General features: G+C 49.0%; 1 protein-coding gene across 1 annotated transcript; it reads right to left on the bottom strand.

Annotated features, from left to right (window-relative positions):
• Nucleotides 1-323: 323 nt before the first annotated feature.
• On the bottom strand, nt 324-14,929 carry VPS11 (VPS11 core subunit of CORVET and HOPS complexes). The gene is given in 17 exon segments (XM_050758401.1): nt 324-832; nt 977-1,113; nt 1,116-1,198; nt 3,004-3,175; nt 3,308-3,510; nt 3,601-3,740; nt 3,971-4,132; nt 4,239-4,427; nt 4,660-4,806; nt 5,228-5,414; nt 7,740-7,891; nt 8,292-8,493; nt 9,877-10,124; nt 12,315-12,478; nt 13,137-13,272; nt 13,370-13,509; nt 14,665-14,929. Coding segments are annotated over 17 exon segments (2,823 nt in total). The 5' UTR covers nt 14,861-14,929; the 3' UTR covers nt 324-667.
• Nucleotides 14,930-15,048: the final 119 nt, after the last annotated feature.

The raw sequence follows: 15,048 nt of genomic DNA, 5'->3' as shown, positions 1-15,048 counted from the left end.
CCCGAGTCTGCCTCCTGCTTGAGTATTTTGCCCAAACTACAGCCATAGAGACCAGCAAGAGGAAAGAGCAAGAGTTGTTTTGTATGTCTTGGTCCAGGCTGCTCCTGGAGCTCAGTCATTAGGTCTTTTGCAGAGGTCCTTCAGTAAATTGAACTGTACGCAATGCCACAGGCCCCACCCATTACTGGAACGAGACTGAGCCAACATGGTCTCCAAGAACACCATAGGAGGGAAGTGGAACGCCAGGAGAGCAGAGGGAAGGAAGTCCATCATGCAGTTAAGAATCACCAGGAAGTCCCCAGAAAAAAATCCTTAAGCTCCCAAATCATTATATTCTTTTATTTATAGACTCTGCGAGCAAGGACCCAAGCACAGCCTGGTGCTCTTGGATAGAGAATAAAGCAGCTATTGTCCACACTCAGAGGTTGCTGAGGTGCCCTCCCCCACTGATCTGGAATGATCTACACTGCTAGTGAAGAGGAGGGATGGCAGGCTGGCTAAATAAGAAGGCAGGGAAAGAAAGTCTGCTTTAGTTCTGAAGGCTGCGACATTAGATGAGAGTGGAGCCCTGGGCATGTCAGCCAGCCTTCTGTGTAACACCCGCTCAGGTCCCATTGTGTCTGTCCTCTCGGTCCTCCACTGTTGCCCACATCTTCCTCCAGGCTGCTTAAGTGCCCCTCCTGGAGTGCATGAGCAGGTCGCGCTGCAGCCCAGCCTCCAGGCTGGAGGTCAGTCTGGCTGTGGGAGGGTCGGTCAGCAGAGTCAATTTGTTGAAAACACCTCTGCCAAAGTAGTCAGCAATCACAGAAAAGCTGTCATTGGAGCACTTGAGCTGCAGGAGAAGAGGAGGGAAGGAGTACCAATCAGAATCAAAGTGCTTGTTTCTCAAATGAGGAGGAGATAAGGAAACAAGCCCTCCAGTGACTCTGTGACACTAGTGGGAATCCCCTGGCCCATCTAGCCCACTCATCCCCACCTGATGCTGGAATTGATCATGGAGATCTCGTTTCTGTTCCTGGGCCCGGATCATATCCATGACCTTCCGGTTTTCAGGGAGGCAGGTGGGGCAGTCAGCATCACTTTCCGAGTAACTCTCAAAGCAATGTTGGTGAAGGAGTGGCCACACAGGAAGTGGACTGAGGGCAACTCCAAGGCACTGTTACAGATGCTGCACTTGGTCTTTTGGAAAATCTTAGGACTACAGGGAAGAAAGACCAGAAGTGAGTGGCAAAAGTGAGGGCAAGGCCAGAGGTCAAGGATAAGAAAGAAGGCAGCTGAAGTGGACGGTGCAAGGTCACCGGTAAGGCCCCTGAAGGCCCTGCCCTGCTCTTCTTATTGCCTTAGGGGAGTCAAATGATTATAACAGCCCTGGACCTGCAGTGAGTCTTAGCATGCTCCCAACAAGGCCAACTCAGCCTGGGGATCATTTCCTCTCTCTCCATTTTCACAACTGCCACTAAATTAACTTTCAGGTCTGTACTCAGATGTGACCCTTTCAGTGAGGCCTTTCCTGGCCACATTCTCTAAACTTGTTGACACACTTCTTCCCCGCTCCCCTTGCGCAATTTATTTTCCACTCAGAACTTACCACCACCTAACGTACTACAAAAGTTTGCCTTTTTGGCCGGGCGCAGTGGCTCACACCTGTAATCCCAGCACTTCCGGAGGCCCAGGCAGGTGGATCACCTGAGGTCAGGAGTTCTAGACCAGCCTGGCCAATATGGCGAAACCCTGTCTCTAATAAAAATATAAAGATTAGCCAGGCATGGTGGCAGGCACGTGTAATCCCAGGTACTCGGCGGGCCAAAGTAGAAGACTCGCTTGAACCCAGGAGGCAGAGGTTGCAGTGAGCTGAGACCGCACCATCGCACTCCAGCCTGGGGGACAAGAGCGAGACTTCATCTCAAAAAAAAAAAAAAAAAAAATTTTTGCCTGTTTGGCCAGGTGCGGTGGCTCATACAATCTCAGCACTTTGGGAGGCCAAGACAGGCAGATCCCCTGAAGTCAGGAGTTCAAGACCAGCCTGGCCAACATGGTGAAACCCTGTCTCTACAAAAATACAAAAATTAGTCAGGCATGGCGGGAGGCACCTGTAATCCCATCTACTCAGGAAGCTGAGGCAGGAGAATTGCTGGAACCCAGGAGGTGGAGGTTGCTGTGAGCCGAGATCGCAACATTGCACTCTAGCCTGGGTGACAGAGTGAGACTCCATCTCAAAAAAAAAAAAAAAAGTTTGCCTATTTAACATGTTTGCTGTCTGTCTCTTCTAAAACATAAAGCTCCAGGAAGGCCAGGCTTTTTGCCTGTGCTGTTCAGAATAGTGCTTGGGACATCACAGAGACTCAGAATTTGTAGAATGAAGAAACTTGTTCTCTAATAAATATTTTACAGAATGTTAAGGGCAGATAAGATTTCAGAGTTGGGATTATGGCTGGGCACCGTGGCTCATGCCTGTAATCCCAGCACTTTGGGAGGTCAAGGCGGGAGGATCACTTGAGGCCAGGAGTTCGAGACCAGTCTGGTCAACACTGTAAACCCCATCTCTACTAAAAATACAAAAATTAGCTGGGCTTGGTGGCGCATGCCTGTAATCCCAGCTACTCTGGAGGCTGAGGTGGGAGGATCACTTGAGCCCGGGAGGTCAAGGCTGCAGTGAGCCGTGATCACGCTCCTGCACTCCAGCCTCAGTGACAAGATCCTGTCTCAAAAAAGAAAAACACCAGAATGGCTTCCAACCACAATATGGATGTGTTTAGAAAAGGTAAAATACAGGCATATAAAAAACAAAAAGTACCTGCTACAAAATAATATCCTCCAAAGCCCAGTAAATAATGATCTGTGTAATAAACCATTTTTTGGAATTCCTCCATTAAAACACACCTTGAAGAATCAAAATGCTCAAAAGCACTCCATAGAATCCTCTATGGAAAGTACTTAGTAATAAATACCCTGTGAAGGGCAAGTTATCCCCTGGACTCCTCCACATATCCATGCCCTGGGTACCTGGCCTTGAGCTCTTGGATCTCCTGGCGGATACGGGTGGTCTCCTCTCGGTACCGCCGCACCCGCAGCTCATCCTGTGCAATCTGCTGGCTCTGTTTCTGTAGTTTTTGGACCAGGTAGTCTCTGATGACGGACAGTGTGGCTGTGGAGTTGTGGGCCAGGGTCTGCACCACTGAGATTGGGGTCCAAGAGGAAACAAGACAATGAACTGCGTGCGGCACTCTCTGGATAGAGTTGAAGGGCCCCTGCCACAGAGCCCAGCTGTCAGCAGCTTGTCACCCACCCATCCTGTCTTCCCAAGTACCTAGAAGAGGTGGCATGAGGTTCTTGTTCTCGATATGCTTGAGGACAGCTGCCACATACTCCTTGCAGTCCTCCTCCTTGCGAGCGAAGTAGCTGAGGGCCTGCTCCCACAAGGAGGGGTCCTGCTCCCCGTGGCGCTCACACACGGTGATGACCTGCCGGTACTGCTCGTGCTGCATGTGGTAGTGCATGATCTGCTGGAATCTGTGGCCAGGGCAAGGGCACACCTCAGTGGCTGTCTCTGGAAAATGACTTGGATTCTTCCCCTTTCCCTGAAATTCCCCAAACTCTTACAGCTTCCCCTGCTCATAGAGGTAAAGGACACCATCCTGGAAGTCATGCATCTGGCACAGGACCAGGGCCTTGTCAAAGACGTCGCAGAACCGACCACTCTTCAGCAGGGAAATGGCCTCTGCGTGAAGCTTCTCTTTGACCTGGAGAAGAAGGAGGGCAGAGTTGCTGGACAAAAGGGGAAAATCACAAGGTCTCTTTGGACAAGGCCAGTCAACTCTTTCCCTCAGTCCATTCCCTCTTCACAGAGGACCACTGAGCCCCGTGGTAAGGTGTTACTGGTCTAAGGAATGCAGTGAAAGGCAGCCCCCAAGACGGAAGAATGGAGATGGCATGAACTGTCTTTTCTCCTGCAGCCCTGGCCAGGCCTCACCTGTGGGTCCTTTTCATGAGCCCAGTTCTGCAGTCGCAGCTCAAGGAGTGTGTCGTAGATGCCCTGGGGTGAGTCTGGCTGCACTTCACTCATGTGCTCTAGAAAGGCCTTCAGCTCTCGCGGGTTATTGGCAAAGATGGGGATGAACTCCTCAGAGTTGGCCTAGGATGGCAAGGGAGGAGAAAGGAGGCTGAGTGAGTGGGCGTGATATACAGGAAGCCCCTGAAGTGATCCCCACTGTCTGAAGCTCTTTTCCCTGCAGCCTCACCCTGCAGCCTGGGGCCTCCCTATCGCTGTGGCCTTCGAGGCTGGGCCGATAATCAGTACAAAGTCCCTTCAGCAACTGAGTTGTCTGCTCTGGTATATGGTGCATGAGGATCTTGCCATAGCGCTTCATGTTGCTCTCTGCCTGCTCAAAAGGCAGCTTGCCGATGTACCGAAGGGCTTCCTGATAATTCTGTGGAAAAGTAAAGGGCAGAGTAGTGCATACTCCTGCCTCAGCCACCAGAAAGCACTTTCATCATTCTGGGGATGTCTTCAAAAACAACACGGCTCGGCCCAAGTTAAGAGTCTCACCTCTACTCAGGAGGATGGGGTGGGAGGATCACCTGAGCCCAGGAATTCAAGTCCAGCCTGGGCAACATAGCGAGACCCTGTCTCTTGGGGAAAAAAGACAGAGTCTCACCTACCTTAATGTCCTCTAGCTGGATCTTCAGGTACCACTCATGATGTGCATGGTTCTCTGCCAGGTACAGGGCATGGGAGTAGTAACCAGCCTGCCGGAGGACCTTGATGGCTGTCTCCACATCAAAGTGGACTTCACTCTCACTTTTTGTCTGCCGAGGAGACATGAGACAAAATCATTTACACAGACGTAGCTAGAGAAGGGAGAGGAAACAGGCATCTGACTTTCAGACAGATGCCTAAGGTGATACCATAAAGTCCACGCTTTGAAAATATTATGCTAGTCAGCCTGTGGGAGTGTCTGACTAAAGTTTTCCTCTACCCCTACCATTAGAGGGACACCGCTAGGGACAGGGCTTCCCCAGTGCCACCACCCTGGGCTTAGATATCATGGGAAGTTCTAGAGTCATAAAACAAGAGGGGAGACGGCACAGAACTAACAGGAACAGCCGCTCCTCTAAATAAGGTCAGCCCTTTCCTCTCCCTATATCTTGCTGAAACGAACAAGTCCCAGTGGAGCCACCTCATGCTCAGTGGGGCCTCCAGGACTCTCCCACCAACACCATCCTGCACCTTGATGAACTCCTCCAGCTTCGAGCTGTCCTTGAGCTTGGTATAGCAGTTGAGGAGCAGGGTGGTATGGTCAGCATTGGCCAGGGATTGTCGGTGCAGGGTCTGCAGGTAGGCAGTCAGGTTGTGAATGCGCTGGGCATCTAGAAACTTGCGGATCACGTAGGATGGCTCCAACTTTCCAATGGTTCTAGGGAGACATGTGCACCAGATAGCATCTGAATCACTATACTTGTCCAACTCATGTACACAGGAATCACTTGCAGATCTTCTCAAAATGCTAATTCTATTTCAGTGGATCTGGGGTGGGGCCTGAGATTCTACATTTCTAACAAAGTCCCAGGTAATATCGGTGCTACTAGACTGGGACCACAGTGGGTAGCAAGGCTCCAGGGCACTGCTTCTTAAATTTGGCTAAAAATAGGAATTCTAAAGAGAATGGGGAAGAGGCTAGACAGGTTTCTTTTTATATTATTATTTTGTTGTTGTTTTATTGTTGTATTTTTGTTCTTTTTCTTATATATTATTATTTTTTAATTTAATTAAATTTTTTTTTTTTTTGAGATAGAGGTTTGCTCTTGTTGCCCAGGCTGGATTGCAGTGGCACAATCTCGGCTCACGACAGCCTCTGCTTCCCAGGTTCAAGTGAATCTCCTGCCTCAGCTTCGCAAGTAGCTGGGATTACAGGCATATGCCACCACGCCCAGCTAATTTTTTTTTTACGCTAGGATTACAGGCGCCCACCACCATGCCCAGCTAAATTTTGTATTTTTAGTAGAGATGGGGTTTCACCATGTTGGCCAGGATGGTCTTTAACTCTTGACCTCTGATCTACCTGCCTCGGCCTCCCAAAGTGCTGAGATTACAGGCATGAGCCACCACGTCTGGCCTTGTATTTTTTTTTTTTTTTAAGTGGAAACAGGGTTTTACCATGTTGGCCAGGCTAGTCTCGAACTCCTAACCTCAAGTGATCCACCCGCCTCAGCCTCCCAAAGTGCTAGGATTACAGGCATGAGCCATGGCACCCAGCCATATTTTTAAATCTATGTATTTATTTGTTGTTAGAAATGGGGTCTTGCTATGTTGCTCAGACTGGGCTCAAGCAATCCTCCCACCTTGGTCTTCCAAAGGGATAGGATCACAGGCACATGCCGCTGCACCCCAGCCTTAGACAGGTTTCTTTTATTTATTTATTGTTTTTGAGATGGAGTCTCGCTCTGTTGCCCAGGCTGGAGTGCAGTGGCGCAATCTCAGCTCACTGCAAGCTCCGCCTCTGGGGTTCAGGCCATTCTCCTGCCTCAGCCTCCCGAGTAGCTGGGACTACAGGCACCCGCCACCACACCCGGCTAATTTTTTGTATTTTTTAGTAGAGACGGGGTTTCACCATTAGCCAGGATGGTTTCGATCTCCTGATCTCATGATCCGCCCGCCTTGGCCTCCCAAAGTGCTGGGATTACAGGCGTGAGCCACCGCACCCGGCCACCTTAGACTGGTTTCTAAAACCCCTTCTCAAGGCAGAAAATTCCAAGAATTAGTACTGAGGGAAGGAATTATGGAAGCAAGAAATGAATATCTTTTCCCCCTTAAAGAACCAGGTCAAAGTAAGTATTTACAAAGGCCAAGCTAAAGTTTAAAATGAGAGGTAATCATCAGCTGAACTGCATACTGGTCATATAATATTTGACCCTAAAATTCCCTTTTCAACAAGGAATCTTGTCCTCTCATTTAAGGCATCATAGTTCCTGTTAAAAAAATTAAAAAGGCCGAGCATGGTGGCTCATATCTGTAATCCTAACACTTTGGGAGGCCAAGGCAGGTGGATTGCCTGAGCTCAGGAGTTCGAGACCAGCCTAGGGAACACCGTAAAACCCCGTCTCTACTAATAATACAAAAAATTAGCCCGGCATGGCGGCATGCACCTGTAATCCCAGCTACTCGGGAGGCTGAGATAGGAGAATCGCTTGAGCCCGAGGCAGAGGCTGCAGAGAGCTGAGATCACACCATTGCACTCCAGCCCGGGTAAAAGGTGAGAATCCATCTCAAAAAACAAAACAAAACAAAAACAAAAACAAAAACGCTGGGAGCGGTGGCTCATACCTATAATCTCAGCACTTTGGGAGGCCGAAGCAGGCAGACCACCTGAGGTCAGGAGTTCATGACCAGCCTGTCTAACATGGTGAAACCCCGTTTCTACTAAAAATACAAAAAAGTGGCTAGGTGTGGTGGCATGCACCTGTAATCCCAGCTACTCGCGAAACTGAGACAGGAGAATCACTTGAACCCGGGAGGCAGAGGTTGCAGTGAGCCAAGATCGCACCATTGCACTCCAGCTTGGGGAACAAGAGCGAAATTCCATCTCAAAAAAAAAAAAAAAAACTAACAAACAAAACAAAAACAAAAGCAAAAACAGTTCCTGGTAGAATTCTAGCCCCTACCTGGAGCATGGATGGGCTTTAGCTATCTAGCTGCCTGTCCCTGCATTCACAGCTATATCCCAAAGTGCCTCCAGACTGACCGGATATACTGCTGGACAGCCCCATCGTGGTTGCCCTTGCTGTAGAGATGGTCTCCATACTGCATGAAAATCTGGGCCAGCCCATCACTGTCCAGATGTTGGCTCTTGGCAAGGTTAATCGCCATCTCAAATAGGTTCTTCTTAAATAGCATCTAGAAGGGAAGAGAGATTAGAAAATTGGTAGAAGCGGTCCTGGTAAGACACTTTCCCAAAATGTGCCCACAACATGCAAAACAGAAAGTCCTGGATTTCTGATCTGCCTAGATCCTAGACAAACCTAGAGCTCCCAGAAATCCCCAAGATCAGTATCACCTTATTTCATAAGGTGCTCTGGAAACAAAGTGAACCCTTAGAGTGGGCTCAGACTCCCAGCCATTATTTCCCTCTAAAGCCCCATCCCAGGCCATTTACCTTATAATCCTACCCTAAGGAAGCTGAGTAAGGCTGTGACCCACAAGGAGGGAAACACCCTAGCCAATATGACTTGGGGAACCTGCTCCTGCAGCTGCTTCTAGGTGCCTGTGGCCAGCTCTGGGAGCCTGGTGGCCTTGCCTCCAGTTTGGTCTGTGTGTCCTTCTCCTGCAGTGCGTGGACCCGCCCATCCCGCGTCAGCACGTACAGGGAGCCCCACTCAGCAAGCACATCCACTACATCCTCAAAGACGGCGCTATAGGCTATGAACTTGTTGCACAGGTCATAGATGTTTAGAATCTGCTTGTCGGAGCTCTGTGAGTCCCTGCTGGTAAACTCTGACCTGCATAGGAAAGAAAAAGCACCAGATATTTGGACATCTCTGTCTTATCTCCCCTTTATTTCCTTTCCCATGATAACTTTGGTGCACATTCCACCCAGCACAAATCACCTCTCTGGTCCCTCACATCCCATACCATGCAGCACTATGCTGGTAGTTGTAGAAAGAGAACATATAAACCTGACCTTACCCTTTAGGATCCTACAATTAACCTAAGCAACAGATGAGAAAATTAAGTACATTCACATATCCATTCATTTAGAAAATAATCATCCAATACATGGTATATTTAAAACATTGTGCCTGGAACTGAATGAAAGCAAAACAAACCAGCATCTAACAGGGAGTACTTTCATCATGCAGAAGACCCCCCCTACCCCTTAAAAAAACAAAACCAAAACAAAACAAAAAACTTGCATCCCACATTTCCCAGCACTTTCTAATTTCTCCACTCCTGAATCCTTTGTTCCTCTGCCCAACTTATTTTGACAAAAGAGTTAAAAAACAAAACAAAGTAAGGACGGGCGCGGAGGCTCACGCCTGTAATCCCAGTGCTTTAGGAGGCCGAGGCGGGCAGATCATGAGGTCAGGAGATTCAGACCATCCTGACTAACACAGTGAAACTCCATCTCTACTAAAAATACAAAAAATTAGCCGGGCATCAGGGCAGGCACCTGTAGTCCCAGCTACTCGGGAGGCTGAAGCAGGAGAATGCCGTGAACCCAGGAGGCGGAGCTTGCAGTGAGCCGAGATCGTGCCACTGCACTCCAGCCTGGGCAACAGAGCGAGACTCCGTCTCAAACAAAACAAAACAAAACAAACAAACAAACAAAAAAACAGGTCCAAATTCCCCGGAGCATTCTAGTATACTAGGGCTATGTAGCAAACACCTGCAGCAAAAACACCCATTTTTCATTAAAAAAAAATGTTATAACCAACTCTAGATATGTGTCACCAGCCGGGTGCAGTGGCTCATGCCTATAATCCCAGCACTTTGGGAGGCCGAGGCAGGTGGATCACCTGAGGTCAGGAGTCTGAGACCAGCCTGGTCAACATGGTGAAACCTTGTCTCTACAAAAAATATAAAAAGTAGCCGGGCATGGTGGCACATGCCTGTAATCCCAGCTACTCAAGAGGTTGAAGCAGGAGAATCACTGGAACCCAGGAGGCAGAAGTTGCAGTTAGTCGAGATCACGCCACTGCACTCCTAGGTGACAGAGCGAGACTCCATCTCAAAAAAAAAAAAAAAAAAAAGAAATGTTATCTACATAACACCAGAGTAGGAGTAGGAGACTGGCAGGATCCAGGCATTAGGATTTTAAAATCAGGCGGACTCTGGGGAACAAGTCCAACCCTCTCCCTGTCCCTTTTCACTGGAGTCCTTACTTGGGAGAAACCTTCCGGTCACGGGAGACAATGACAAGGTACCCTCTAAACCAGTGGGCAATGAGCTTGTGGCCCTCAAAGGCGAAGCAGGGCCCACGTTCATCAGGCTGATACAAGTAGACACACTCATCCCCGGCCACAATGAACTGCAGGTCCTGAGAAGGGTCACTTAGGGCTGAGCAGCGCAGGCCACAACCATGGGTGTCCAACTCCACGCGAGGATAGTCTTTTCCAGAAACTATATAGGACTGCCAGAAGTAAGAAAGGGGTTAACAGGCTCCTTTGAGGAGGTAACACTAAGCCTTCACGAAGGTATTCTCATCTCCATACTGGCTCTTTTTTCCCTCTTAGCATTCTAAGTCTTTCTCTTGGCTGCTGACCTTCTTCATTAACCATCACCCATCTATTAAATACATAACAGAGGGCCGGGCGCGATGGCTCACGCCTGTAATCCCAGCACTTTGGGAGGCCGAGGCGGGTGGATCACGAGGTCAGGAGATCGAGACCATCCTGGCTAACACGGTGAAACCCCGTCTCTACTAAAAATACAAAAAATTAGCTGGGCGCGGTGGCGGGTGCCTGTAGTCCCAGCTGCTCGGGAGGCTGAGGCAGGAGAATGGCGTGAACCCGGGAGGCAGAGCTTGCAGTGAGCTGAGATCACACCACCGCACTCCAGCCTGGGCGACAAAGCGAGACTCCGTCTCAAAAAAAAAAAAAAAAAAAAAAAAAAAAATATATATATATATATATAAAAAAAAAACAGGGACCACCATTTCTTTCTCTGTATATATTATTTCTATCTAGTACAGAAATTCTACAAGTAAGAGAAATGCAATAATCTTCTACTGTTTTATCAACAGCATTCCTGAGAGAGTAGACTGTTGTAAATCTGGGGCACCAGGAACAAGAAAAGTAAAGATACTTGTCCATTGTCATTTAAAAAGTTAGTTAGAAATAAGCCGGTGCAGACCGGGCGCAGTGGCTCAAGCCTGTAATCCCAGCACTTTGGGAGGCCGAGACGGGCGGATCATGAGGTCAGGAGATCGAGACCATCCTGGCTAACATGGTGAAACCCCGCCTCTACTAAAAAACACACAAAAAAACTAGCCGGGCGAGGTGGTGGGCGCCTGTAGTCCCAGCTACTCGGGAGGCTGAGGCAGGAGAATGGCGTAAACCCGGGAGGCAGAGCTTGCAGTGAGCTGAGATCCGGCCACTGCACTCCAGCCTGGGCGACAGAGCCAGACTCCGTTTCAGGAAAAAAAAAAAAAAAAAAAAAAAAGAAAAAAGAAATAGGCCGGTGCAGTGGCTCATGCCTGTAATTCCAGCACTTTGGGAGGTTGAGGCAGGTGGACTGCTTGGGCCCAGGGGTTTGAGACCAGCCTGGGCAACATGGTGAAACCCCATATCTAGAAAAAATACAAAAAGGCCGGGCGCGGTGGCTCACGCCTGTAATCCCAGCACTTTGGGAGGCCGAGACGGGCGGATCACGAGGTCAGGAGATCGAGACCATCCTGGCTAACACGGTGAAACCCTGTCTCTACTAAAAAATACAAAAAACTAGCCAGGCAAGGTGTCGGGCGCCTGTAGTCCCAGCTACTCGGGAGGCTGAGGCAGGAGAATGGCGTAAACCCGGAAGGCGGAGCTTGCAGTGAGCTGAGATCCGGCCACCGCACTCCAGCCTGGGCGACAGAGCAAGACTCCGTCTCAAAAAAAAAAAAAAAAAAGAAAAAATACAAAAATTAGCCAGGCATGGTGATGCATGCCTGTAATCCCAGCTACTCAGGAGGCTGAGGTGGGAGGATCGCTTGAGCCCAGGAGGCAGAGGTTGCAGTGAGCTGATGCAGCGCCATTGCACTCCAGCCTGGGCGACACAGCAAGATCCTGTCTCAAGGGAAAAAAAAAAAGCTAATTAGAAATAAAATTCAAGGCCAGGCGCGATGGCTCATGCCTGTAATCCCAGCACTTTGGAAGGCCAAGGTGGGTGGATTACCTGGGGTCAGGAGTTCGACACCAGCCTGGCCAACATGGTGAAACCCCGTCCCTACTAAAAATACAAAAATTAGCTGGATGTGCTACTGTGCGCCTATAATCCCAGCTACTCAGCTACTCAGGAGGCTGAGGCAGGAGAATCGCTTGAACCTGGGAGACAGAGGTTGCAGTGAGTCGAGATCTCGCCACTGCACTCCAGCCTGAGCAACACAGTGAGACTCCGTCTCAAAAAAGAGAAAGAAAATTCACGTCTTTTTACTACAAGCCCAGAGTCTAACTCTTCCCAGCTTCCTAGGCAAAGAAATAAAATACAAAGCTAGGCAAATGATTCGAATTATATGATTAAAATTTTAACAATCCCACCTTTCCTGTCACTTCCTTACCCTATCCCCCTGAGCAATGGAGAAGCCCTTCCTGCCTGCTCCTAAGAGTGGAGGCCTTGGTCATACCTGGACGTTCTCTGTTGTCACAACAAACAAGTGAGTTGTCTTTCCTGCTTGGCGAAAGGCCAATCCAGTTACAGGATAGTTGCCCTTGTGCAAAATCTGGGTCTTGCTATGACGGTCTCGGGTGATGTCTCCTTTGTTCAATGTAACACTGCCATCTGTGAAACCTGTAGGAGAACAAGAAAATTACTTCAGTGAGGCTGAAAAGATCAGGAAATGGAGAGGGAAAAAAGACCCTTGAGGCACTCAGAAGTGACAAGCTTTCTCCATATACCCAACCTCTCTAATTAATGGTTAACCTGAATATTGGCACTCACTGACACATCTTCAAAGAACAAAATTAAATCCCTTCCCATTCCAAACTTTATTTAATTTATTTATTTATTTATTTATTTATTTATTTTGAGATGGAGTTTCCCTCTTGTTGCCCAGGCTGGAGTGCAATGGCGCAATCTCGGCTCACTGCATATAACCTCCACCTCCCAGGTTCAAGCGATTCTCCTGCCTCAGTCTCCCTAGTAGCTGGGATTACAGGCATGTGCCACTACGCCCAACTAATTTTGTATTTTTAGTAGAGATGGGGTTTCTCCATGTCAGTCAGGCTGGTCTCAAACTACCTCAGGTGATCCGCCCACCTCAGCCTCCCAAAGTGCTGGGATTACAGGTGTGAGTCACTGTGCCTGACCCCCATTCCAAACTTTAATATCTCAAAGGCCTCAGTTCAATTCAAAGTGGTCTCACGAAAACAGTAAAGATGAGAGGCAGAAGCAACTGCGAAGAAAATATATAACGAATCTAGGAGTGTTAGTTTTGCCTTCTGTTTACCAATGGCCATAAAGTTGAGATTTTCATGGACAGTCAAACAAGATACAACAGTTGGCTCTGTTCCTGGAATAGCAGGGAAGATTCGAGTGCAGAGTGGATTGCCACCATCTCTCTTCTCCAGGTTCCAGATCTTAACCTGTGGAGAGACCTCAGAAGTGTAAATGCTAGTCATTCTCCAAGAAAAAATCATTTCCAGGCTTCCGGATCTTTCCCATTTCCCTGCTGGGACTCACCAAGGGATTGATGCCCTCTTCATCTTCTCCAACAGATGCCAGAATATTGTGCTGCTTCAGTTGGTACAGGTGTGTCACCCGTAGTTTGTAGGCCTGGAAGCCTGTAAGCTGTAGGGAACGTGGCAAGAACCAGATCTGGCCTTCCATATGTGCAGGGTAGTCAAGGAGCCTCCTTTCCAAGGAGAGATACTTATATTCAGACCAGAACTCAGATAACAATGATATGCATATAACTCTAAAATTTTCAAGGATTTTCCTACATATCATCTCATACAACTCCCTATCTTAAAAAGAGTAGGGCCAGGCACGGTGACTCACGCCTGTAATCCCAGCACTTTGGGAGGCCAAGGAGGGCAGATTACCTGAGGTCAGGGGTTCGAGACCGGCCTGGCCAACATGGCGAAACCCTGTCTCTACTAAAAATACAAAAATTAGCCGGGCATAATGATGTGTGCCTGTTAGCTACTCAGGAGGTTGAGGCAGGAGAATTGCTTGAACCCGGGAGGCGGAGGTTGCAGTGTGCCCAGATCACACCATTGCACTCCAGCCTGTGCAACAAAAGTGAAACTCCGTTTCAAAAAAAAAAAAAGAAAGCGGGCCATCCCAGCACTTTGGGAGGCCGAGGCGAGTGGATCACGAGGTCAGGAGTTCAAGACCAGACTGGCCAATACGGTGAAACCCTGTCTGTACTAAAAATGTAAAAAATTAGCCGGGTGTGGTGGCGCACGCCTGTAGTCCCAGCTACTCGGGAGGCTGAGGCAGGAGAATCGCTTGAACCCGGGAGGCGGAGGTTACAGTGAGCCGAGATCGTGCCACTGCACTCCCGCCTGGGCAACAGAGTAAGACTCCGTCTCAAAAAAAAAAAAAAAAAAAAAAAGAGTGAAAAAGGCCAGAGTTGAGTACCAGCAACATGAAGACGAAAGCAACAACTGCTAGCCTCATTTACCTCCTCGCCAACGATAACGGGCAGGGGAGAGCATGTCACTTTACATATTCATCTTTTAAAGCCAACTTGCATTTTTTTTTTTATTGATCTCAAATTAAGCTAGTCAAATTGGCATGTGCACTTCTCTTACAGATAAGGAAATTAAAACCCAGAGAGGTTAAATGACTTGCCCAGGATTGCTCAGTTGATAACAAGTTAGGAAATGGACTTCTTTCTTCCCGTAGATCACAGAACGACTCTGGATGACCAGCTAAAGGAAAGAGGCACGCGGCACTGACCCCTCCAACAAACAGATTTCATCCTAACTCGATCTCTTCGGGATCCCGGGAGGGAAAAGACAGCTCCAAACGAAGGATATCTCCAAAGACCAGGCTCCCTCGGCCTGAGTCGCAGACAGTGATGCCAGGAGGGAGGCAAAGGAACTTGGAAGCAGCGGATCCAGAAGCAGGTGTGGCCCCGGGAGCGGCCCCATCATTGCCCAGCGGCTCCTTCACCAGCTCCTTGTCGAAGAAAACGAAGCGCCGCCACTGCAGGTAGGCCGCCATTTTGGCCGAGGGCCCCCACCTCCGGGAGCTTTGTCACGTGAGCTGAGCCAGCGAATCACGTGGTCGGCAGCTTCCGGGAGCCTCTGGGCCCAGGATCTCTAGAGTCCGGGTGACAGCTTCCCGCTGCTGGGAAAGTGGGCGGGGCCGCGCGCGGTAGTCCTAGTTCCGCAGTGTGCGACTTTGCCGGA

Source organism: Macaca thibetana, chromosome 14 (assembly GCF_024542745.1).
Source record: "Macaca thibetana thibetana isolate TM-01 chromosome 14, ASM2454274v1, whole genome shotgun sequence".
Lineage (NCBI taxonomy): Eukaryota > Metazoa > Chordata > Mammalia > Primates > Cercopithecidae > Macaca > Macaca thibetana.
This window is presented reverse-complemented; position numbering and strand designations above follow the sequence as displayed.